The sequence below is a fragment of the Triticum aestivum genome, chromosome 2D (genome assembly GCF_018294505.1).
Source record: "Triticum aestivum cultivar Chinese Spring chromosome 2D, IWGSC CS RefSeq v2.1, whole genome shotgun sequence".
Classification (NCBI taxonomy): Eukaryota; Viridiplantae; Streptophyta; class Magnoliopsida; order Poales; family Poaceae; genus Triticum; species Triticum aestivum.
In genome coordinates, this window is record NC_057799.1 from 603,912,596 (window position 1) to 603,937,126 (window position 24,531).

The 24,531-nt window shown below is 46.7% G+C and overlaps 2 protein-coding genes across 2 annotated transcripts; one reads left to right on the forward strand and one right to left on the reverse strand.

Annotated features, from left to right (window-relative positions):
- The first annotated feature begins 5,892 nt into the window (after positions 1-5,892).
- On the forward strand, positions 5,893-8,849 carry LOC123054889 (protein FATTY ACID EXPORT 7). Its single transcript, XM_044478765.1, has 3 exons — positions 5,893-6,457; positions 8,198-8,332; positions 8,471-8,849. The coding sequence occupies exons 1-3, from the start codon at positions 6,115-6,117 to the stop codon at positions 8,611-8,613; spliced, it is 621 nt and encodes a 206-aa protein (XP_044334700.1). The 5' UTR covers positions 5,893-6,114; the 3' UTR covers positions 8,614-8,849.
- A 383-nt stretch (positions 8,850-9,232) lies between these two features.
- LOC123054890 (protein TIFY 3) lies at positions 9,233-14,371 on the reverse strand. Its single transcript, XM_044478767.1, has 5 exons — positions 14,059-14,371; positions 11,223-11,325; positions 10,934-11,138; positions 10,771-10,828; positions 9,233-9,638 (listed from the first exon to the last, which is right to left on the reverse strand). Exons 1-5 carry the CDS (start codon positions 14,217-14,219, stop codon positions 9,542-9,544), a joined length of 624 nt encoding a protein of 207 aa, XP_044334702.1. The 5' UTR covers positions 14,220-14,371; the 3' UTR covers positions 9,233-9,541.
- Between the last annotated feature and the right edge of the window lie 10,160 nt (positions 14,372-24,531).

The following is a 24,531-nucleotide window of genomic DNA, read 5'->3' on the forward strand; positions in this document are numbered from 1 at the left end:
ATCAAAAAGAGAGAAGAAGCCATCTACCTACTAACTATGGCCCCTTAGGTATGTGGTAAACTACTCATGCATCATCGGAGGGGCGGCAAGGATGATGAAGAACCCCTCCGTGATCAAAGAAAGACTGGTGGTAGGAGCTAGAAAAGTACTGAGAGCAAGTGCAAGCCACCCGGTGAGGAACTTGTCATGAGTTGCTCCCTTCATTGCTTTGATCGTCTTGCAGAATTCGGTGACCATGGGGTGCTTTGGGGGCCTAGTGTGCCCGAACATCTCATCGAATACCTTCACCGCTTCCTTTTGAACAACATATTTGAGGCGTGGCCCTCTGTCCGGTAAACATAAAATTCTATGCACACTAGCAGCATCAATTGGAATCGTGCCCCTTCCTGGAAAGACCAAAGAAGTCCGGAATGCTTCATTTATGTGTTCAGCAACAAACAAGGACACATTGATCTTCGACAGCAAAGTAGGCTCCAACACATACCCGTAGCAGCGCGGACTCGGAGAAAGACTGGTGGTAGGAGCTAGAAAAGTACTGAAAGCAAGTGCAAGCCACCCGATGAGGAACTTGGCATCAGTTGCTCCCTTCATTGCTTTGATCGTCTTGCAGAATTCGGTGACCATGGGGTGCTTTGGGGGCCCGGTGTGCCCGGACATCTCATTGAATACCTTCACTGCTTCCTTTTCAGCAACATATTTGAGACGTGGCCCTCTGTCCGGTAAACCGAAATTTCTGTGCACACTAGCAGCATCAACTGGAATCGTGCCCCTTCCTGGAAAAACCAAAGAAGAACTCCATGGGTCATACGACTACACCAGAAATTTGGTCAAATCTGCAGGCAATGTGTCAGCCAAGTTCACCAAGCCTCCTAACATCTTCTCGTACAGGAAAGTCCTCTGAACAGGCGCCAAATCCATATTCATCTTCACAAACCTCCCTCATGAGGCCCTGATCCTCCCAGCCTATGAACGTCGTTGGGGAACATTTCCTTCATCTCCAACTTCAATCTCCCGAGGAAAAAAACAACAAAAAGGGACGAAAAATGAAAAATTAAAAAAATGTCATCTACATACAGGTTTTTGTGCAACTAAATATAAACTGGGTGCCAAGTATAGTTCACACATAGGTCATATGACAAAGAAAACTTTGCTTATTCTGAATGCAAACTTCACCGAAAAAGACTTTCACATTCGACATAGTATGTAAGGATGTTCAACAAATTGCTATGGACGGTACAAAACTACTGTACGTAAGGCGATGCAGATAAAACCATTACCAAAAGTTATGAGCTGGGTAAAAAACTTTCATAAAAGGTACTACCACCTAAACAAAATTGATGTGCAACAACAAAGGGGAGAGGTTCCAACTAGTAGCAGTACAATGTGCAACTGTAAAATACAAAAAAATAACAAGATTCAAATTGAGGTACCTCAACGGTTGCCGCAAAGGAGGAGGCGTCAGCTTTCACTCTCCGTTTTGCACGCTTTACAAGATGGAATTGATCACCATCCACTGCCTACAAAGCATGACACATATGCAAAACATAATCAAGAGAAACTAATGGGGAGGGTACAACATATATGCTAGAAACTGTTTGCATATACTCAAAAGGACCCATACTAAAAAAATCCATACATTGCCTTCAAGTACAAAAAAGTTGTTTAGCTTGTGCTAAAAATCCTTACCTCGACTTCCTCACCATCATCAGGATCAACAGAACTACACAAGACCCGCTCAACAGCCCTTTTCTCGTTCCGCCGATTAGCCTGGGGTACATTCCTCTGCATGGTACAAGAAACAGAACCAATATCAAGAGAATGAAAAAAAATCAGCACATATATAAGATCATGCTTGTTCAAGCCTTTGGCCAAAAAAATACCTCTCCTCCACTTCCACCGGCATCTCCCTCTTCAACCATTTTCACTGCAAAAAAAAACAGGTTGCACACATGTGAAAAACTTATTTGCACATATAATTTATTCTTGTTACACAGTTAAGAAATGTGGTTGCACACACATAAAAAAATGAACACAGTAAACAGACAGGAAATAAACCAATTCAAAAGTTTGAATATGAGTTCCCCCATTATTAGACAACTGCATTTGGTTTTGTGTGCAACTCTTACATATATGACTGCCAACTAGATACTACACAGTTTGCAACAACAAAAATATTGTTTGCATTTGTGTGCAACTCTTACATATGGAACTGCCAACTGGATAGTGCTAAGTTTCTGAATAAACAGACATAATAAAAGAACAAATGATCATTAAAAAACTCTGGAAAACTCTATGTATTTCTCTATCCCTCAAATTGTAGAAGTGGATATGGTTTAGGTAAGCTACAACAATAGGGCAAAACTAAAAAATGTCCAAGTTGCACACATAACAAGTCCAAGTAGCACACACACCCATGTAGAATTGCATATTACACCATTTTGAAAATGTTAGTTCCCCAAAGCAGGGATGAGCCAACTACATTTGGGTTCATGTGCAACTCTTAGATCTATAACTGCCAACTGGATACTCATCGATTTGCAAGTCAGCAGGAAAAATAAAAAACCAACATAAATCAACCTAAATTAACTTGCAACGTTTACAATACTGATTTATCTACCAATTCAAGTTGCAACAATACCTAGGGTTTGTGGGAAACTAGAAAATCAACCTAATCCATATGTTGGGCTAGGTTTGGCAAAATCATCAAAAATCAACCTAACTGTACGTGCATGGTCTGGATGCGCCTACATGGAAACGGGATCTAAAAGCCAAAAATCGCACACCAGAATCACCGCGAAAATGGCAAGGAATCACACATGCGCGCTCCCGTGCATCTCCAAACACGACCGCGAAATCTCACCGTCTCTCAATGTCGCCACGGGAATAGCCACTTCCCCGTCGATGGTCACTAGGAAGGATGGGGAAAACGGTCACAGCTGCGGGGACCCGCCGAGGGGAGAAGGCAGGTGGCGATCGTACCTGAGCCGGCGACGAGCAGCGGAAGCCGTCCCCCGCTACGCCTCCACCTTCCTGCGCCCCACATCAGCGGCGGTTGCGGTGGCGAGCCTCAGGTGAATCCTCGGTGAATCTCGTGAGGACAAGAGGAGGAAAAGGGGTGAGCGTCGATGTGTGGAGGTGGGAGGGGAGTGGCACGAAATTCGAAACTACCGATACCCACTACTTGTCGTCGTGCGTCGCCGTCCGCGCGCTCCAGGGTGTATGACATGTGAGGTCCACCACAAAAACTGCTAGACGCGTGACGCGAGGCTGGGGGGGGACGGGACCAGGGAACAGCTGGCAATCACGGCCGCACAATCCGTCTCGATTGAGCGATGCGTGGCTGGCCGCCCGAGACGTGAAACGAGCACGCGTGCACGATTGTGTATTTCTGTAATACTAGGACAATGCCCGTGCGTTGCTACGGGAGAGCATAATTTTACGACATAACTTATTGTGTGATTGTGTTTTTTTTGTCAAGAGGTTGGCAACTATGAAACAAAAATTCTCTCTCTCTCGGCCTGATGCTCCATCATCATCCATGAGTTTTGTTCTAGTTCAGACAAGTCCCTGAAAAAGTCCACGTTGCCTCATGTCGCATATTATCACATCCAATAGTGCCCAGTTCGGCATTCTAATTCATAATTCGAGTTCAATATGATTCAACAGAAGCTAATTAAAAGAAAATGTCATGTTCGAACCATATGAACTACAAAATACAATTTAGATACAAAATATAGAAACAAATTAATATTGATCTACAAATTGACATATCTTCCCTGCACGAGGGAATCCCCACCGCGCAATAATGAAGTCAATTTTACAGCCATAAGCGCCCCTTCTAATAAATGTGAATGGAAGAGAAAATGGTTGATTATTTCTTACCTATGTTGCTACGGATGACAAATCTAGCAGATGAATCAAACAATGATCAAGTGAAATGGATAACGTTAATGAATCCTTTAAGAATGAAAAATATGATATGACCTTTGATATTTGCCTTTCAAGGTTGGTGTAGGTATGGCACACATTGTGCAGGAGCACCACGAGGGTGGTGTGCTCGGTCGGCAAGTGCGTCAAGAGCTCACTGTTGTAAAGCTTGAGCATGGCTGTGGAAATCTTCAGTAGGAAATGATCAAAGTTTAAGATCGCGGGCGAAAGCATTTCGCGGCTGACTCCTCCAAACGCTACGGCCCGCTATAGCGGGCGATCGCGGCCGCTATGCCATTTAGCGGCAACAGTACAAGTGCATGTTTGTCTAGAAAAATAGAGTATTTTCAGCAGAAAAACAGAGTAATTTCAGTATAAATTCGAAGAGTAATTTCAGCAGATAAACAGAGTAATTTCAGTATGCCCCGCGATTGCCTGATTAGCGCCAGATCGCGTTTTTTAAGGCATAGTGTCGCGGGAAGCCTACCAGCCAACGATTACGCCGCGATCGCGGAAATGATATCAACAGTATGATCTATCTGCAACAGCCGTAACAGTACCTATGATTGTGGTTAGATCTTCAATTTCGTGCCATAGTTACTGATAGCGAGCCATCCTTTCTAACCCGCAGAAGTACCACTTGAAGCCGATTGCATAAAATCCAGGATTGGGTGTTGTAAAGTACAACTTTGTCGTTGGCAGAAGCAAAGCCACATGTTAGTATACATGTATTCTTCATATTCAGATTTCACAAATACTATCAATCTTTTGAGATTTGATCATGCAAATAGTATCCAGATGCGTACTAAAACTAAAAAAGATCCTGAAATCATCTGACAAAAATCCCCAAGCATTACATCTTTTCAGCATCCACAATTCAAGATCGACTAAACAAACTCTTCTAAAGGATAAGAATTCTATAAAACCAAAACATCATATTTCTCATAGATCTGAAAGAAGAAGAAAAAGAAAAGACCAACAAGTGCAGATTGGAACGAGAGAATAAGCTCACCTGGACATGATGCCATTGAGCGTATAGTTGCTCATCTCTTGCTCGACCACCTCCTTTCTTATTATTGTGGTGTGGCGCTCCAGCTTCACCGTACTAGTCCTGCTGCGTGAGCCATCCGCGATCCAGCACCGCCCTGCCGCCACTGCACGCGCTCCATCGACACCTTGTTCTTCTCATCATGTAGTCTCTTCGTCGCTTGCCATGCAAAATTAGCATCGCGTTCTCCTCGAGCAGCACGCTCAATGGTGGCTTTTTTTGCGCATACCCATGATCTATGTCGCCGCCGCCATGTGATCTTCGACGACGTTGACGCAGCTCTCGTGGTCCTCATGGTGCACCGAGCGCGCACGAGGCGACTCGCCAGCACGTCCATGGCCTTATTTGTGCGGTAGTCCTGCAAGGCGGCCACGTATGCGTCGAGTCTTGCGGGTCGGCGTTTGGAGAGATGTGGCGGAGGGCGACGTCCGCGGCTCCAAGGCCATGATCCCCCCGCGCCGCGCTTTGTGAGGTTGAGCTGCGCATGAGGCTGAGTAATCGAGTGTTGTAAGGGCTGAGGCATTCAACTTTTTGCGAGATTAAAGGGGCGAGGGGATTCCGATCAGATCATGTGAAATGCAAAATCGGGGGGATTGAGTGGATTGCGAGATTAAAGGGTTGAGAGGATCGCGAGATTAAAGGGGCGAGAGGATTGCGAGATCAAATTTTCGTCTTGGGAGGAAAGTGATCGGTATTTGCTGGGTTTTTTATCGTCATTTATTAGCTTGCCAAATCATGTGAAATAGAAAATCGGGAGGGTGGAGCGTACGTAAGGAGGGGTGGAAGAAAAGGTTGGACGAAAGATTTGACGTAAGAGGGGAGAGGGAACCTTAGGTTTTTTTTAGATAGTAGAGAAGAGAAGAGATAGAGATAGAGAAATCAGGGTGTTATTGAATTCTTTCTAAACAAACAGAACTTATACGTCCGTGGGATTTCCCCCCGTGGCGCGTTTGAGAAAACAGCGAGCAAAAACCATCGAAAATCAAGTGCCTAAAAACCCAAGACCCACCCACAGTGACACGCCACCCATCCCGGAAAATCCCCCACCGGTCCATCACATCACATCACCGAGCTCACCACCGCCGGCAGCCCACCCACCGAGTTGACCCCACAAAACCCCAGCTCGAGCACCCGGAGCCATGGCCCTCCTCGCCACGACCCCACTCCTCGCGCCGCTCGCCCTCTCCCCGGCCCCGATCTCCGCCTCCCAGAGCTCCCTCCTCTTCCTGCGCGCCCCCGCCCCAGCCCTCCTCTCGCTCCGCTCCGCCTCCCCCGGCGCCCGCCTCCTCGCGGCCGTTGCGTCCAAGGAGCCCGAGCTCGGCGGCGGCGGATCGGGAGGCGGTGACGGCGCAGGATCTGGGGGCGGAGGCGGCGGTGGAAGTGACCCGCAGGGGGGCGGGGACGAGGGGGAGGACGAGAAGATGGGTGAGGGGCTCTCCATGTCGCAGAAGCTCACCCTCGCCTACGCCGCGCTCGTCGGAGGTAACGAGCGCCACCTCCTTTCTTCGTAGCGAACTAGCGATAGATGCAGATGCGTTGGGTTTGAGTAAAGTATAGTATTCATGTGCGAATTTTGGCTCTTCTTTATCAGTATAACCGTTATTGTCCGCGTGATCCTGCTGATGCGGAAGTCTGATTCACGTAGAAGGTCAAATGGCAGACTGGACTCTGTCATCCTGGCATTTTAGCTGATGGCCAGTGGATTATCCCCAGTTTGTTAAACCACTCTTATTTCATGGCTGCATTTTACGCAAGATTACACCTTTTATGTATTTGATAATCAAGGTAATGTACTAATGTAGTAGTCTTTAGTCTGTAGTTGCTTTTGGGTTGTATATCAGGGGTGTAAGTCTGTTCTGTTATCAGTTGATAATGGAACCCAATCCAGTTTTGGATCGCATGAAAAAAATGTCAGGGGTGTAAGTGATGATGCTCCCAGTATTGTGTAAGACTCCATTTCCTTAATGAAAATGGGCCCAAGACGCCCCTCTTATTGAAAATAATAATAATAATCAAGGTAATGGAATTATTTGACGAAACAGTGATTAAGATTGGCATGCCAACTGTAGTAACCAGTAAGCAGGCTCGCCAACACTCGCTTGATTACTCTGTTCCTCCTTTAATTATAGCAACAATAAAACTTGGATTTGGTCAGCAAATTTGCAAAGATAGAAATTGGGTTCTTTTATACGTGTCATAGGATGCTCTTCTGGCTTTATAGTATGGACTGTCAGGTGCCCTCACTTAAAGGCTTAAGAACAAAGCACAGTGTAGGCTATCACGAGCATCCAGATCCAGATCAGAAAGAAGTGGTTGGCTTTATTCAACAGAGGGGTATTTCTTATTCATAATAACAGAGCTGTGTCTGATGTCTTTGGCATTTAGATTTATTTATTTTTTGTGGAGAAGGTCATTTGGCAGCTTGGGCTGTACTTTGCCGCAATTGTTTGAGCGCTTAACTCTCCCTTTATGGTGTTGTTTATGGACCCTGCTGTGGGAATGTGTGTGCATATCGGAGTCAAATTCCTTAGCAAGTGGCTGTTTATTACTCAGTGGGGTTATTGTGGCATTTGAACTTGTGACTACTAGATCCCCCCTCCCCCCATTTTGTTACCTTTTTGTCCTTGAGAGTTAAGCTAAATGAATAATGTGATGGTACAACAGTTAAAATTGACTTGGCGATTGCATAAACTAGTAGGCAGGCTCATCAGCACTTCTTGGTTACTCAACTTCTCCTTTTATCAGAGCGAAAATAGAACTGGGCCGTGCTTAGGAAATTGTATGTATTGACATGTATGCCTTTCTGTGTGTCTCAGAATGCTCTTCTTGTCCATAGTGCTAAGTGCCTACTTCCTTAATTAAATGCTTACAAATAAGCACAGTGTAGGATATCTCTCCTAAGAAGTAGGATATCATGAACACCCAGATACCAGAAAAGCTGGAAGTGGTTGGCTTTATACAACACACGTGTATTTTTATTCATAACAGAGCTCTAGTGTTATCTTAGTATCCGATACCTTTGTTATGTCTGTTGAACTAGCATAGGGCTAAATACCCCTGACATTATTTTAGCTCCATCAACCATCTTATAAAACTATGAGGTTATGCAACCTTTTACAGCATTATGACTGAAAGTACACTGATATACGCTGAAAATATTGACTGTTCTTGGGAAGTTGCAACATTTACAACATCTGATCGTTGTGCTCCTAACTTCTGTAGCTGGTGGAGTAATGGGTTACATGAAGAGCGGAAGTCAGAAATCACTGGCTGCAGGAGGCATATCAGCCCTGGTGCTGTTCTTCGTTCACACTCAACTCCCAGTGAGACCAGTCTTTGCGTCGGCGATCGGGTTAGGTATGTACTACTGTATGTAGTATTCCTTCATAGGGCATGTTTTGTATGGTCCTTGTCATTTTTGCTTGGGAATTGCATCGACCTAGATTCCTCTCCTCACGGTTGATGCCCTAATGTTTTCTTGGCTTTGCGTCATAGGTATATCGGCTGCACTGCTGTCAGTCATGGGATCTCGCTTCAAGAAGTCCGGAAAGATATTCCCAGCCGGCGTCGTGTCCCTTCTTTCCTTGGTCATGGTCGGCGGTTACGCCCATGGGATTATGCGTAGCTCGCATGCGTGATGCAGTCAGTGCGGTTACCATATGCACCTCCGGACTTAGACTTGCGAGTTCTTTTTCTTTTTTGGTGTTTCGAAGCAGTTGTCTGCATATCTTCTGTGTTTTCGGACCTTTGGTGACTGACTTGACTGGCTGTCGTGTTACATTGTCGTTGAACTCAAGTTGATGTTCAGTGAACTAAGTTTAGCATGTATGGGCGGATGGTGGAAATCAATAAGTTTGAGAGGATCATGTGTGAATGGTGATCTTATAGCAGAAGTTTCTATGGCCGTGTTGCACTTATTTTTACTTTGCTCCATGATTAGTTCATGATACTCCCCCAACACTACGTAGGTTCAGTACTCGCCGTTACACTGACGAAAGTTGCCTCCGTGAACAAAATCGGTTCGCTGCTGCACAAACGCAACATCAGAAAATTCAGTTTGCTTCTGCCACGTTTCAGGAACATCAGAAAATTCAGTTTTGCGTACTGTTTATGCAGGGAGCCGGAAGAGAGGAGACCCGAAACCAAGACAGGAAGACGCAACCAGACGAGAGGCCGCCTCTCAGATTGCACTGAAAACCCACCAACATCCTCAACAAACCACACAAAAACACAACATTTCCAAACCAACTGGGAACATTTGAAACGGAGACGGCACAGATGATATCATTTATCGACTACGATAACAATGTATCAGTCAGACAGGCACGACAGCCACGATTTACATCATCGACACATTCATCATAGCAGTACGGTTCCGCAGACCAAAACAAGTTCAGATACAGAGTAAACTACACAATGACAACAGAACAATGACAATAGAGGTTCTGGTCGGATCATTATTATCGTCACGAACGATGATGGTTCTACGGTGTAACATCACATCAGCTAACACACGCCCCTTTCCTTCCAAACATCAGGGGCAGGGCCGTCTTTCTTCTTTCATGGTTACTGGGCCTTGCCCTCCGCGACCACTTCCATCCCAGAAGATGCTCCCATGCCTTCGGATGGCTTCCCGGCGCCGTAAGGAGCTTTGCTCACCACCCTGCATCATAGGATCATTCCATAGTCAGTTCCAGCCAGCATAGGGAAGGACAAGTGAAACTGATTACAGCTACAGATGCAGGAGGACGAAAAAAGGTTGGCCATCGCAGTCGAGAACGCCGTTACTTTTTCATATGAAACATGACAAGAGCAAGCAGGGATGGAGATGCTATCTTTAGCCGTTTCGACTCCTCACACAAAAGCTAGCTTAAAGGCGATCGGTCGTCCTGAGAATTAATGGCTGTGACCAAAACTAGCTAAAAGTATAGTTCAGTATTTCTCCTGAAGAGTGGTGAAAGCCTTGATGGGGAAGCTTGTTAGGGCCCTAATGTTCTTTAATTTCGCAGCTGTTTCTGTGGTTTGTCTTTTGTAAGCTGATGTCCCCAGCCTAGCTTCGGTGTTCATTACGCTAATGCCAAGGGGCTTTAAGGAGAACTATTAACTTTTTCTCATAACTCGTGTCAATATTCAATAATCATATAATCCCAATCTACCAGCTGATATGTTACATCACTTGTTATGGAGTGATGCTCTAATGTGACCTGACTATAAACAAATCATACTACATGTTTATTAGTTATTACCAACTGAAACTACACAAAATGTTTGGTCTCTTGCAAGCATAGTTAAAAAAGGCGCGCCTAAGCGAGCGCTTAAGCGCGCCTAGGCTCTAGGCGTTGGCAAAACGCATTGCGCATAACTACGCTTAATCTGTGCATAACTGCGCATAAGCATGCACTTTGGTCATCAGTAAAGCGCAAGGCGGTGGCAAAACGCACAATTAACGCCTAGCGCTTTTTTGAACTATGCTTGCAAGTACATTTTAACAGAATCATGCAGATTTTTTATCACGAGTCATGGAGCACTTTTTTCGCATACATCAAACTTCTTCTCCTAGAACATTCAAGTTGAAAATAGAACGGTTATCATAATTTGGATTGATCATGAACGGGGCACAGAAGTACAAGACTTGGTTTTGAAGACTTGGCCTCATACAAATGCATTTCTAAATGCTGTGGTACACCATACACAGCATGTGGAAACACAAAACAACAAATGTAAGGGGGTCATAATACTCATAATACGCTCCAGAAGAACGTAGACTGCTACTTGTACTCTTCATTCATGCTAACCTGTCACGGCGCTTCTCCAGGAAGCGCTGAAGGGAGTGTCTCCTGGCGATGGGAAGATCTGCAAAGCAGGTAACATTATTTTTTACAATTTTAGATCATACAAAGACTGATTAGAACGAACATCCCACTTTTAGGTTTCAGAATAAAGATCTAGTGGCTTTACCAGCCTGAAGCTTGCAAATCGAGCCAGGATCCGCGACAGCCTGAGGTTGTCCATTTGCTACAGAAGTGCTCTGGAGTGAGAGCGACCGCGTAAGCATGGCTTGGATAGCATTGGTCGCAGACATCGCTGGAGGCTTAACAGCAGTGGTGCCATTGCTTTTTGAGGCCGCAGCTGCTGCTGCTGCAATGAGCATGATTGCTTGAGCCTATTGATGCCAATGTCACAGGTTAGCATAGAGTTTTGACAATTAAACCAAGAAAATGATAGATGCAAGAAGCATAAATACTACCTTCTCTGGTGGCACTGAGTCATACACACATACTGACCCACCATAAAAAATGGTAAGCTGTCCCGGATTTGCTGGAGGGCTCGACATTCGCAACATTCCAGACCTAATAATTAAACAGCATAAGTAGTTAGAATATGCAATGAAAGAATAATATGAAATCAAATAAATACACAAATGTATTGGAAAGTTGGCAGACACAGCACACATGGCACTCGAGCAACTGCATATACAAAAGTAAAAGGGCATTTAAGGGCAAAGTGCTATATGAAATCGGAGGTCAGGTTGGCTCACTGATGCATAATGTTAGGTTACATATAGTATTTACTAAACCCCTGAGGGCACATTGCTATCTTTTTAGTTGGAGGAATTAAAGGCAAAGATCAAATGTTGAAACGGCATTACTATGCACTTCATCTGCAACCAGCCATCTATTTCCAGACCAGAAGTGATTGTTCTACACTCTGTTTAATGGGTCCTTATGCACTGAAGGCTTGGTTGCAATCACCACATTCACAGGCTAGCAAAAGCAGCAGATAAATCCAAAACAAATTCTAGATAGTATAATATATGGGTTACACTAACTACACACAAAATTTCAGGTTCAAAATCATTCTATGTTCATAGCAACAAAATGAGAAAATTCTTACAATTTTTACAACAACAAAGCCTTTCAGTCCCAAACAAGTTGGGGTAGGCAGCAGTTGAAACCCATAAGATATGGAAACCAAGTCATGGTTATGGCACATGGATAGCTAACTAACTTCCACGCACCCCTGCCCATGACATAGAATTGTGCACTCACCATAGAGTGAAACTCTTCAAATTTTACACATAGATAGAAGTTTTGAAGTATGTTTAGAATTGTTCTCAAAAAAATTGTGGCACCCGTTAGCTAGAGTGCATGTTAGTTGCATCATAAGCCTTTGTGCAAGCAATACACCTCCCCTACTTGGTAACAGAAAACAAAATAGATCTTGGGAAGAGTTCCACGTGGCGACTAAATGACTTGTCGCTTAGCCACGACTTGTATGATACCCCGGTCCTGGGCCCACATCAGAATAGTCAGTTATTTACATTGTAAAACTTTTAAGTTAAAATTAATAACATCAACTACTTTGCAGGTACCAACAATTCTGAGTCTAACAACTTCTATAATGCATGATGTGATATCAGACAACAGCAGACTATGACTCTAATCGTGGTCCACTCTGAATTATTCAAGGCGTGGTGGACGGGTATGTGCCGCCTAGCGTCCAGTTACTTGTCTGACTAGTTCAAAGTCAGTCCAGGGTGGATGGACTGGACCCACGTAACTTCTGTTCCATCCTAAGAACTGGACCTAGCAAATTATATGTGCTGGACTCAATTGTTTTCTCCAACCGTTGTCTAAAATTAATAGATCCAAAACATCCTGCACCCATTAGACCTATATAAATTCAGAAAAAAAGCAGGAATGTTGATTCCAAGTGGCACGTTTTTAGTGTCACATTTTATTTGAACTCCAATACAGGATCCATCATTTCACAGCAGCCAATTAATTGAATGTAAACCAACAACAAATAGACATTAGCCAAACCTTACAGGAAAACATTCTACGATAGTAGGGGCAGAACAAATTAACGTGGCATAGATACGGTGAATAGCTGAACAATGCAAAGCACCGCAGCCGACAAATATGCCGAAAAGCCCCGAAGGTCAGAAGAAACACTATCAGGGTTAGCAAAGCGTTCCGTTTGCACGCTTGCAACACATGATGCTAGGCACAAGGGGCCTTAACATGTCAGGGGATGTCCGAAAGACTAGTAGTTCAACGTTGTGAATAGCTGGTCAGAGACCATGTCGTTGGTCCCCCGGCTTCACAATTGGTCATGAAGCAAACAGGTGGAAAAGTTTGTTAGTTTTTCCGTTTGTTCTTTTTTGCAGTTGATGAATCCTTGGTAGGGCTTTGCATGTTTATGGAAGTTATCTGGGTACCGAACTCAGCTTTAATCAGATCTACATACGCCTTCTCCCATGTTTCTCAAAAAGGATAGCTCGAGGTCGAGGTGTACATCACAAAGAGGAATGTAAGCGGCCTAAAGAGTTCTTCACTGTGGACCTGAATCAGCGGTTGAACTAAAAACTTTACATAACGCTTTGAAGAAATTGTAGAACAAGAAACCAGACAGTGAGGGGGGAAGGGCTGCCTGGATCTGTGCCCATCTTGGGCAAAGTTCCTCCCCGGCCGTAAGATTACTTGGTTAACTTGATAAGAAAAGATTTGCCGAAATGTTTATCATCAAGAGCAAAACAAGTTTGCGCTTTTCTTGCCATTAAATCAACCATGACCATGAAGGATAAGGAGTGGTAACGCCAGATTTCCAGCAACCCAAACGCCCTCCCAGCACCCGGATAAGAACACGGCCCCCTAAAATTCCCCCTAACTTGAGATTTCTTAACATCAGGCAAAGGTTCAGGAAACTGAAGCTGGGAGGATTTGGACCGCAGGGAGAGAGAGATAGGAACAACACTTGAACAGCAACGAGAAAGAACACAACACGCATTTCAGAATCCGCACCGACACCTACGCACTCCCCACGCCACCTAGCCGAGGACCGACGGAACCCACGGCAAGGGCTCCCCCGTGATTAGCACTGGGCCACGGGGTGCCAATGCGAAAGCGCGTGAATAAGAACAGGTGAAAGCGGGACAGGAACAACTTCAAGAACAAGAAGAACACCCGCGCACACGACACAGGCAATCCGGCAGAATCACGCCGGCGGACGCGGAATCCTCGACGGAATCCGCCATGGTTTCTTCCTGGAGCGGGGAGAAGGGGGCGGAGGAGGCCAGCTACCTGCCGTTGGCGAGCGGGGGTCGGCCGGTGAGCCCTGGCTGCTGGGTCTCCTGCTCCTTGTGCTCCTGCTCCTGCTCCTGCTCCTTCCTCTCGGCTTCCTTGCGCTGGGCCTCCCCCTGCTCCGCCTTAATAGTGGCTGCGCTCCTCTCCAGCAGATCCATCTCCGCCTCGGGTCTCAACTAACTGCTCCTCTCTCTCTCCCTCTCTCTCGTTGAAAGGGACTTCGGAATGAAAATTGGAGGAAGCCGGAGGGGGCTGAGATAAAAGAGGGACCGGCGGAGGAGTGGGTGTGTGTACAGCGGAATGCGCATGTGAATGTCGTGACTGGGCTATAATAAAATAGGGCCCCCATATATTTTATGCATTTAATTTTTTATGGTAGTACTGCCTTTAAAATACTTTGGCACTTGGCAGTGCCTCACTGGAGGAGATGCTGATCAAGTAGTTCTACAGTAGCAATGAATATTTTTGTACAGAAGACAACCTGCCATGGATTGGCAGGGGGAGTGAATGAATAAATATGTGCCAACTCAAAGAAAGAATCAATATGTGTCCTATTTTTGGTAGTGAATAGCTGGTAGGCAGTAATTTGATGTTTAACTGAGGGGTTTTCGGGTTCGGTTTTATGATGATTTCCGAAAAGATGTAACTTCGAAGATTTCTCGGGTATCTAAGAGACTAAGTCCGCACGCCACGAGCTTCGGGCGCGTGAGTTCCGAGCGCAAAACGACAGACGCTACTACTGTTGTATGGTTCTTCTTATCCATGCCTCGTTTGTCCGCATGTTTGCTTGGCGCGGCTTCGGGCCACTCCGTTTCGCTCCATTGACGTGTCTCTTTTGCATGATAGCACCCTCCTTCGTTTCGGTCTCTTGGCGCCTTGTTGCAGCGTTCCTGGTTTTTGACCATTGCATTGGCATTGTGATACTGACCGTATACCAGAATCACCCACACAATCCACCTCATAGCGTGTCGATGAGTCTGCCACTTCCTCCTGGTTTGGAAGGGGCGAGAGCTCAACACACTGTCAGATATGTGTTGTTGAAGCTTGGCCGCCAACTCCTCCATCATGCTTTCCTCACATATACCGACGCGCCAAGCTAGAGACCAGACGTACCCGGGGGAGACGACAAGACCATTACAACTGTCAAAGAGTAAAAGCTTTGAGATGACCTGAACCACGCGATTTATCAAACACTACTACAACGTTGACCTTATATGTCTGAGCAACATTTTGAAATAATTTCGATCCATTGCGCGGGTTCATTTATATGCGTCCAACTAAAATCCTTTGGTCTACACACATCCAGTTAAAATCCAGTAGGTTGTCAAGTTAACATTAGCGGAAAAAAAATCCAAACCAGATTCATGTACACCGCAATATGCTATTCGCAAAAAAAAAAGTACACCGCAATATGCAGATGTCGACCATGACATAAGTAGAAACACCCACACTTGCCACCTGTCAAATATTCCAAGCATAGCAATTTTTTTGTTTGGCAGCCGTAAAAAGCTGTAATTAAATTTCCAATGTATAAAAAAGTTACTAATAATTATTACTTCATTTCAAACTATGAGAAGTTCTATTTATTTTTGAATTAGATATACATAGACGCATTTTTCTCGAGAATGTACATAGACGCATTTTAGTGTGTTGCTTCATTCATTTTGAAAAAGATTTTATAATTTGAAACGGTGCTAGTAGGTTTTACATTCGATCCAAGTTTTACCAGCAGTTGTTACAACTACTACTGTGACGGTATGATCTGACTTGTTCTTTGAATCAAAGTCCGTATAATTTTTGACCGAGTCGGTGAGTAACATGACTCCCGACAAGGCACCGGCACATCAACGTCGCCGTGTCTTTCTGCAAAACCGTGAAAAAGAAAATGCCACGTATCGACGTGCGTGCTTCACCTGGCGTGCACTCCGGCGAGGCGTGCCGGGTTCCCGTGACCAGAAACGGGAGGCGAAAGGCGGCCGTTCCATTGCCTAAAATCGAGCGAGCAGAGCCCGTTCCGGCCAAACCATGTCTCCAAAGGCGGCACCCACGTGCTTAGACCAACTTCAATGAGGCGACCCATTTCGTCCGCCCGCATCTGTTTGGGTCGTCGCGGACAAAAGTGGTGGCCCAACGCGCCGACCCAAACGGACGCGCGTCCGTTTTCCGTCCGCGAGCCACCCATTCCAGGCCCAATTTTGAGCCGGATTTGCGTCAGCGCGGACACGAGACGGACGCGCGCGCGCCTACTCCTCTCTCCGGGCCCGCCTGTCGATAGCAGCCACCACCATTTCCCCTATTTTCCCCAAAAACGCTCCCGCCCGCGCGCGCCCCCGCCCCCCAACCAGTCATGGAGGACGCCATCGACCTAGACCTCGACGCTGCCGGCGGCCTCGCCTCCCTCGCCTCGTCCGGCGCCGTCGCCCCCTCCGGGAAAGGCAAGCCTCGTGCCCCGCGCAAGACCGCCGCGGCGACCAAGCAGAAGAAGGCGCTGACGCCCGAACAACGGGCAAGGGAGTCGGCCAAGAAGAAGGGTCGGAGGCACGCCGCGGACGCGAGGGATGAGGCCGCCACGCAGGCCGGCGCTGCCGCCGCCGCGCAGCAGGAGTTCACCAACGCCCGCGTCGCCGCGGCAACGAGGGAGGCGCTCTACATGCTTGGGGTAAACCCTAGCCAGCACAGCCTCGTCCAAGCCGTCGTCGCCGCGGCCAGCACCGGCTCGTCGGCGTTTCCTCGGATGGTGATGCCCGACTCACCCCGCGCATCGGCTTGCAACCCGGTCCCCGGCTTCCACGTCTACCTGCAGGCCTCCCGCCTCTCCGGGGAGTGCTCACCCGACGTGAGCGTGGTCGCGCCTTCCACGCCCGCGCCCACGCCCATCGACGTCAACGCCGCCCGGTGGTCGGTGGCTCGTCGTCTGGCGGCACGAGGAAACGCGCGCGACAGAAACATTTTGTAGGCATTTCAAACTTTGGAGGCATTCAAGGTTCAACACAATGGCAAGTGCTTCAACTGTAGGGAATCGTAGCATAATTTTAAAATTTTCCTACGCTCACCAAGATGCATCTATGGAGTATACTAGCAACGAGGGGAAAGGAGTGCATCTACATACCCTTGTAGATCGCGAGCGAAAGCGTTCCAATGAACGTGGATGACGGAGTCGTACTCGCCGTGATCCAAATCACCGATGACCAAGTGCCGAACGGACGGCACCTCCGCGTTCAACACACGTACGGTGCAGCGACGTCTCCTCCTTCTTGATCCAGCAAGGGGGAAGGAGAGGTTGATGGAGATCCAGCAGCACGACGACGTGGTGGTGGATGTAGCGGGTCTCGGCAGGGCTTCGCCGAGCTTCTGCGAGAGGGAGAGGTGTAGCAGGGGAGGAGGGAGGCGCCCAAGGCTGTGTTGCTGCTGCCCTCCCTCCCCCCCCCTTTATATAGCACCCCTGGGAGGGGGGCGCCGGCCAGGGATCCCATCTGGATGGGGGCGGCGGCCAGGGGGGTTGACTTACCCCCCAAGGCAAGTGGGGCGCCCCCTTGCCCTAGGGTTTCCAACCCTAGGCGCAGGGGGGAGGCCCATGGGGGGGCGCCCAGCCCACTAGGGGATGGTTCCCTTCCCACTTCAGCCCACGGGGCCCTCCGGGATAGGTGGCCCCACCCGGTGGACCCCCGGGACCCTTCCGGTGGTCCCGGTACAATACCGGTAACCCCCGAAACTTTCCCGGTGGCCGAAACTTGACTTCCTATATATAATTCTTCACCTCCGGACCATTCCGGAACCTCTCGTGACGTCCGGGATCTCATCCGGGACTCCGAAAAACTTTCGGGTTTCCGCATACACATATCTCTACAACCCTAGCGTCACCGAACCTTAAGTGTGTAGACCTTACGGGTTCGGGAGACATGCAGACATGACCGAGACGCCTCTCCGGTCAATAACCAACAGCGGGATCTGGATACCCATGTTGGCTCCCACATGTTCCACGATGATCTCATCGGATGAACCACGGTGTCGAGGATTCAATCAATCCCGTATGCAATTCCCTTTGTCAATCGGTATGTTACTTGCCCGAGATTCGATCGTCGGTATCCCAATACCTTGTTCAATCTCGTTACCGGCAAGTCTCTTTACTCGTACCGCAATGCATGATCCCGTGACTAACGCCTTAGTCACATAGAGCTCATTATGATGATGCATTACCGAGTGGGCCCAGAGATACCTCTCCGTCACACGGAGTGACAAATCCCAGTCTCGATCCGTGCCAACCCAACAGACACTTTCGGAGATACCCGTAGTGCACCTTTATAGTCACCCAGTTACGTTGTGACGTTTGGCACACCCAAAGCACTCCTACGGTATCCGGGAGTTGCACGATCTCATGGTCTAAGGAAAAGATACTTGACATTGGAAAAGCTCTAGCAAACGAAACTACACGATCTTTTATGCTATGCTTAGGATTGGGTCTTGTCCATCACATCATTCTCCTAATGATGTGATCCCGTTATCAATGACATCCAATGTCCATAGTCAGGAAACCATGACTATCTGTTGATCAACGAGCTAGTCAACTAGAGGCTTACTAGGGACACGTTGTGGTCTATGTATTCACACATGTATTACGATTTCCGGACAATACAATTATAGCATGAACAATAGACAATTACCATGAACAAAGAAATATAATAATAACCATTTATTATTGCCTCTAGGGCATATTTCCAACAGTCTCCCACTTGCACTAGAGTCAATAATCTAGTTACATTGTGATGAATCGAACACCCATTGCGTCCTGGTGTTGATCATGTTTTGCTCTAGGGAGAGGTTTAGTCAACGGATCTGCTACATTCAGGTCCGTATGTACTTTACAAATATCTATGTCTCCATTTTGAACACTTTCACGAATGGAGTTGAAGCGACGCTTGATATGCCTGGTCTTCCTGTGAAACCTGGGCTCCTTCGCAAGGGCAATGGCTCCAGTGTTGTCACAGAAGAGAGTCATCGGGCCCGACGCATTGGGAATCACCCCTAGGTCGGTAATGAACTCCTTCATCCAGACTGCTTCCTGTGCTGCCTCCGAGGCTGCCATGTACTCCGCTTCACATGTAGATCCCGCCACGACGCTTTGCTTGCAACTGCACCAGCTTACTGCTCCTCCATTCAAAATATACACGTATCCGGTTTGTGACTTCGAGTCATCCAGATCTGTGTCGAAGCTAGCGTCGACGTAACCCTTTACGACGAGCTCTTCGTCACCTCCATAAACGAGAAACATATCCTTAGTCCTCTTCAGGTACTTCAGGATATTCTTGACCGCTGTCCAGTGTTCCATGCCGGGATTACTTTGGTACCTTCCTACCAAACTTACGGCAAGGTTTACATCAGGTCTGGTACACAGCATGGCATACATAATAGACCCTATGGCCGAGGCATAGGGGATGACACTCATCTTTTCTATATCTTCTGCCGTGGTCGGGCATTGAGCCGTGCTCAATTGCACACCTTGCAATACAGGCAAGAACCCCTTCTTGGACTGATCCATATTGAACTTCTTCAATATCTTGTCAAGGTATGTACTCTGTGAAAGACCAATGAGGCGTCTTGATCTATCTCTATAGATCTTGATGCCTAATATATAAGCAGCTTCTCCAAGGTCCTTCATTGAAAAACACTTATTCAAATAGGCCTTTATACTTTCCAAGAATTCTATATCATTTCCCATCAATAGTATGTCATCCACATATAATATGAGAAATGCTACAGAGCTCCCACTCACTTTCTTGTAAACACAGGCTTCTCCATAAGTCTGTGTAAACCCAAACGCTTTGATCATCTCATCAAAGCGAATGTTCCAACTCCGAGATGCTTGCACCAGCCCATAGATTGAGCGCTGGAGCTTGCATACTTTGTTAGCATTCTTAGGATCGACAAAACCTTCCGGCTGCATCATATACAACTCTTCCTTAAGGAAGCCGTTAAGGAATGCCGTTTTGACGTCCATCTGCCATATCTCATAATCATAGTATGCGGCAATTGCTAACATGATTCGGACGGACTTCAGCTTCGCTACGGGTGAGAAAGTCTCATCGTAGTCAACCCCTTGAACTTGTCGATAACCCTTAGCGACAAGTCGAGCTTTGTAGATGGTCACATTACCATCCGCGTCCGTCTTCTTCTTAAAGATCCATTTGTTTTCTATGGCTCGCCGATCATCGGGCAAGTCAGTCAAAGTCCATACTTCGTTTTCATACATGGATCCTATCTCGGATTTCATGGCTTCTAGCCATTTGTCGGAATCCGGGCCCGCCATCGCTTCTTCATAGTTCGAAGGTTCACCGTTGTCTAACAACATGATTTCCAGGACAGGGTTGCCGTACCACTCTGGTGCGGAACGTGTCCTTGTGGACCTACGAAGTTCAGTAGTAACTTGATCCGAAGCTTCATGATCATCATCATTAACTTCCTCCCCAGTCGGTGTAGGCACCACAGGAACATTTTCCCGCGCTGCGCTACTTTCCGGTTCGGAAGGGGTGACTATCACCTCATCAAGTTCCACTTTCCTCCCACTCAATTCTTTCGAGAGAAACTCCTTCTCCAGAAAGGACCCGTTCTTGGCAACGAAGATCTTGCCTTCGGATCTGAGGTAGAAGGTATACCCAATAGTTTCCTTAGGGTATCCTATGAAGACGCATTTTTCCGACTTGGGTTCGAGCTTTTCAGGTTGAAGTTTCTTGACATAAGCATCGCATCCCCAAACTTTTAGAAACGACAGCTTAGGTTTCTTCCCAAACCATAATTCATACGGTGTCGTCTCAACGGATTTCGACGGAGCCCTATTTAAAGTGAATGCGGCAGTCTCTAAAGCATAGCCCCAAAATGAGAGCGGTAAATCGGTAAGAGACATCATAGATCGCACCATATCCAATAGAGTGCGATTACGACGTTCGGACACACCGTTTCTCTGAGGTGTTCCAGGCGGCGTGAGTTGTGAAACTATTCCACATTTCCTTAAGTGTGTACCAAACTCGTGACTTAAATATTCTCCACCACGATCTGATCGTAAGAATTTTATTTTTCTGTCACGTTGATTCTCAACCTCACTCTGAAATTCCTTGAACTTTTCAAAGGTTTCAGACTTGTGTTTCATTAGGTAGACATACCCATATCTACTTAAGTCATCAGTGAGAGTGAGAACATAACGATATCCTCCGCGAGCCTCAACACTCATTGGACCGCACACATCGGTATGTATGATTTCCAATAAGTTGGTTGCTCGCTCCATTGTTCCGGAGAACGGAGTCTTGGTCATCTTACCCATGAGGCATGGTTCGCACGTGTCAAATGATTCGTAATCAAGAGACTCCAAAAGTCCATCTGCATGGAGCTTCTTCATGCGCTTGACACCAATGTGACCAAGGCGGCAGTGCCACAAGTATGTGGGACTATCGTTATCAACTTTACATCTTTTGGTATTCACACTATGAACATGTGTAACATCACGTTCGAGATTCATCAAAAATAAACCATTGACCAGCGGGGCATGACCATAAAACATATCTCTCAAATAAATAGAACAACCATTATTCTCGGATTTAAATGAGTAGCCATCTCGAATTAAACGAGATCCAGATACAATGTTCATGCTCAAAGCTGGCACTAAATAACAATTATTGAGGTTTAAAACTAATCCCGTGGGTAGATGCAGAGGTAGCGTGCCGACGGCGATCACATCGACCTTGGAACCATTCCCGACGCGCATCGTCACCTCGTCCTTCGCCAGTCTCCGTTTATTCCGTAGTTCCTGTTTTGAGTTACAAATATGAGCAACCGCACCGGTATCAAATACCCAGGAGCTACTACGAGTACTGGTAAGGTACACATCAATTACATGTATATCACATATACCTTGGTGTTGCCGGCCTTCTTCTTGTCCGCTAAGTATTTGGGGCAGTTCCGCTTCCAGTGACCACTTCCCTTGCAATAAAAGCACTCAGTCTCGGGCTTGGGTCCATTCTTTGACTTCTTCCCAGTAACTGGTTTACCGGGCGCGGCAACTCCCTTGCCGTCCTTCTTGAAGTTCTTCTTACCCTTGCCCTTCTTGAACTTAGTGGTTTTATTCACCATCAACACTTGATGTTCTTTTCTGATCTCTACCTCAGCTGATTTCAGCATTGAATATACCTCAGGAATGGTCTTTTCCATCCCCTGCATATTGAAGTTCATCACAAAGCTCTTGTAGCTTGGTGGAAGCGACTGGAGGATTCTGTCAATGACCGCGTCATCCGGGAGATTAACTCCCAGCTGAGACAAGCGGTTGTGCAACCCAGACATTCTGAGTATGTGCTCACTAACAGAACTATTCTCCTCCATTTTACAGCTGAAGAACTTGTCGGAGACATCATATCTCTCGACCCGGGCATGAGCTTGGAAAACCAATTTCAGCTCCTCGAACATCTCATATGCTCCATGTTTCTCAAAACGCTTTTGGAGACCCGGTTCTAAGCTGTAAAGCATGCCGCACTGAACAGAGGAGTAATCATCAGCACGCTGCTGCCAAGCGTTCATAACGTCTTGGTTCTCAGGGATTGGTGCTTCACCTAGCGGTGCTTCTAAGACATAATCTTTCTTGGCTACTATGAGGATGATCCTCAGGTTCCGGACCCAGTCCGTATAGTTGCTGCCATCATCTTTCAGCTTGGTTTTCTCTAGGAATGCGTTGAAATTGAGGACAACGTTGGCCATTTGATCTACAAGACATAGTGTAAAGATTTTAGACTAAGTTCATGATAATTAAGTTCATCTAATCAAATTATTTAATGAACTCCCACTCAGATAGACATCCCTCTAGTCATCTAAGTGAAACATGATCCGAATTTAACTAGGCCGTGTCCGATCATCACGTGAGACGGACTAGTCAAGATCGGTGAACATCTCCATGTTGATCGTATCTTCTATACGACTCATGCTCGACCTTTCGGTCCTCCGTGTTCCGAGGCCATGTCTGTACATGCTAGGCTCGTCAAGTCAACCTAAGTGTATTGCGTGTGTTCCGAGGCCATGTCTGTACATGCTAGGCTCGTCAACACCCGTTGTATGCGAACGTTAGAATCTATCACACCCGATCATCACGTGGTGCTTCGAAACAACGAACCTTCGCAACGGTGCACAGTTAGGGTGAACACTTTCTTGAAATTATCATAAGGGATCATCTTACTTACTACCGTCGTTCTAAGCAAATAAGATGCAAAAACATGATAAACATCACATGCAATCAAATAGTGACATGATATGGCCAATATCATCATGCTCCTTTGATCTCCATCTTCGGGGCACCATGATCATCTTCGTCACCGGCATGACACCATGATCTCCATCATCATGATCTCCATCATTGTGTCTTCATGAAGTCGTCACGCCAACGATTACTTCTACTTCTATGGCTAACGCGTTTAGCAACAAAGTAAAGTAATTTACATGGCGTTATTCAATGACACGCAGGTCATACAAAATAATAAAGACAACTCCTATGGCTCCTGCCGGTTGTCATACTCATCGACATGCAAGTCGTGATTCCTATTACAAGAATATGATCAATCTCATACATCACATATATCATTCATCACATCTTCTGGCCATATCACATCACATAGCACTTGCTGCAAAAACAAGTTAGACGTCCTCTAATTGTTGTTGCAAGTTTTTTTTTACGTGGTTTGTAGGTTTCTAGCAAGACCGTTTTCTTACCTACGTATGACCACAACGTGATTTGCCAATTTCTATTTACCCTTCATAAGGACCCTTTTCATCGAATCCGTTCCGACTAAAGTAGGAGAGACAGACACCCGCTAGCCACCTTATGCAACTAGTGCATGTCAGTCGGTGGAACCTGTCTCACGTAAGCGTACGTGTAAGGTCGGTCCGGGCCGCTTCATCCTACAATGCCGCCGAAACAAGAAACGACTAGTAGCGGCAAGAAGAATTGGCAACATCAACGCCCACAACTTCTTTGGGTTCTACTCGTGCATAGTAACTACGCATAGGCCTGGCTCATGATGCCACTGTAGGGAATCGTAGCATAATTTTAAAATTTTCCTACGCTCACCAAGATGCATCTATGGAGTATACTAGCAACGAGGGGAAAGGAGTGCATCTACATACCCTTGTAGATCGCGAGCGAAAGCGTTCCAATGAACGTGGATGACGGAGTCGTACTCGCCGTGATCCAAATCACCGATGACCGAGTGCCGAACGGACGGCACCTCCGCGTTCAACACACGTATGGTGCAGCGACGTCTCCTCCTTCTTGATCCAGCAAGGGGGAAGGAGAGGTTGATGGAGATCCAGCAGCACGACGACGTGGTGGTGGATGTAGCGGGTCTCGGCAGGGCTTCGTCGAGCTTCTGCGAGAGGGAAAGGTGTAGCAGGGGAGGAGGGAGGCGCCCAAGGCTGTGTTGCTGCTGCCCTCCCTCCCCCCTT

What these genes read in the sequence shown, in the direction of transcription:
- LOC123054890 (XM_044478767.1), bottom strand. Translation starts at nt 14,219, where the DNA reads ATGGATCTGCTGGAGAGGAGCGCAGCCACTATTAAGGCGGAGCAGGGG. An exon ending in ACTCAGTGCCACCAGAGAAG is followed by an intron (nt 11,139 to 11,222) that starts GTAGTATTTATG and finishes TGGCATCAATAG; the next exon opens with GCTCAAGCAATCATGCTCAT. An exon ending in CTGGAGAAGCGCCGTGACAG is followed by an intron (nt 9,639 to 10,770) that starts GTTAGCATGAAT and finishes CCTATGATGCAG; the next exon opens with GGTGGTGAGCAAAGCTCCTT.
- LOC123054889 (XM_044478765.1), top strand. Translation starts at nt 6,115, where the DNA reads ATGGCCCTCCTCGCCACGACCCCACTCCTCGCGCCGCTCGCCCTCTCC. An exon ending in CTACGCCGCGCTCGTCGGAG is followed by an intron (nt 6,458 to 8,197) that starts GTAACGAGCGCC and finishes TAACTTCTGTAG; the next exon opens with CTGGTGGAGTAATGGGTTAC. An exon ending in TGCGTCGGCGATCGGGTTAG is followed by an intron (nt 8,333 to 8,470) that starts GTATGTACTACT and finishes TTTGCGTCATAG; the next exon opens with GTATATCGGCTGCACTGCTG.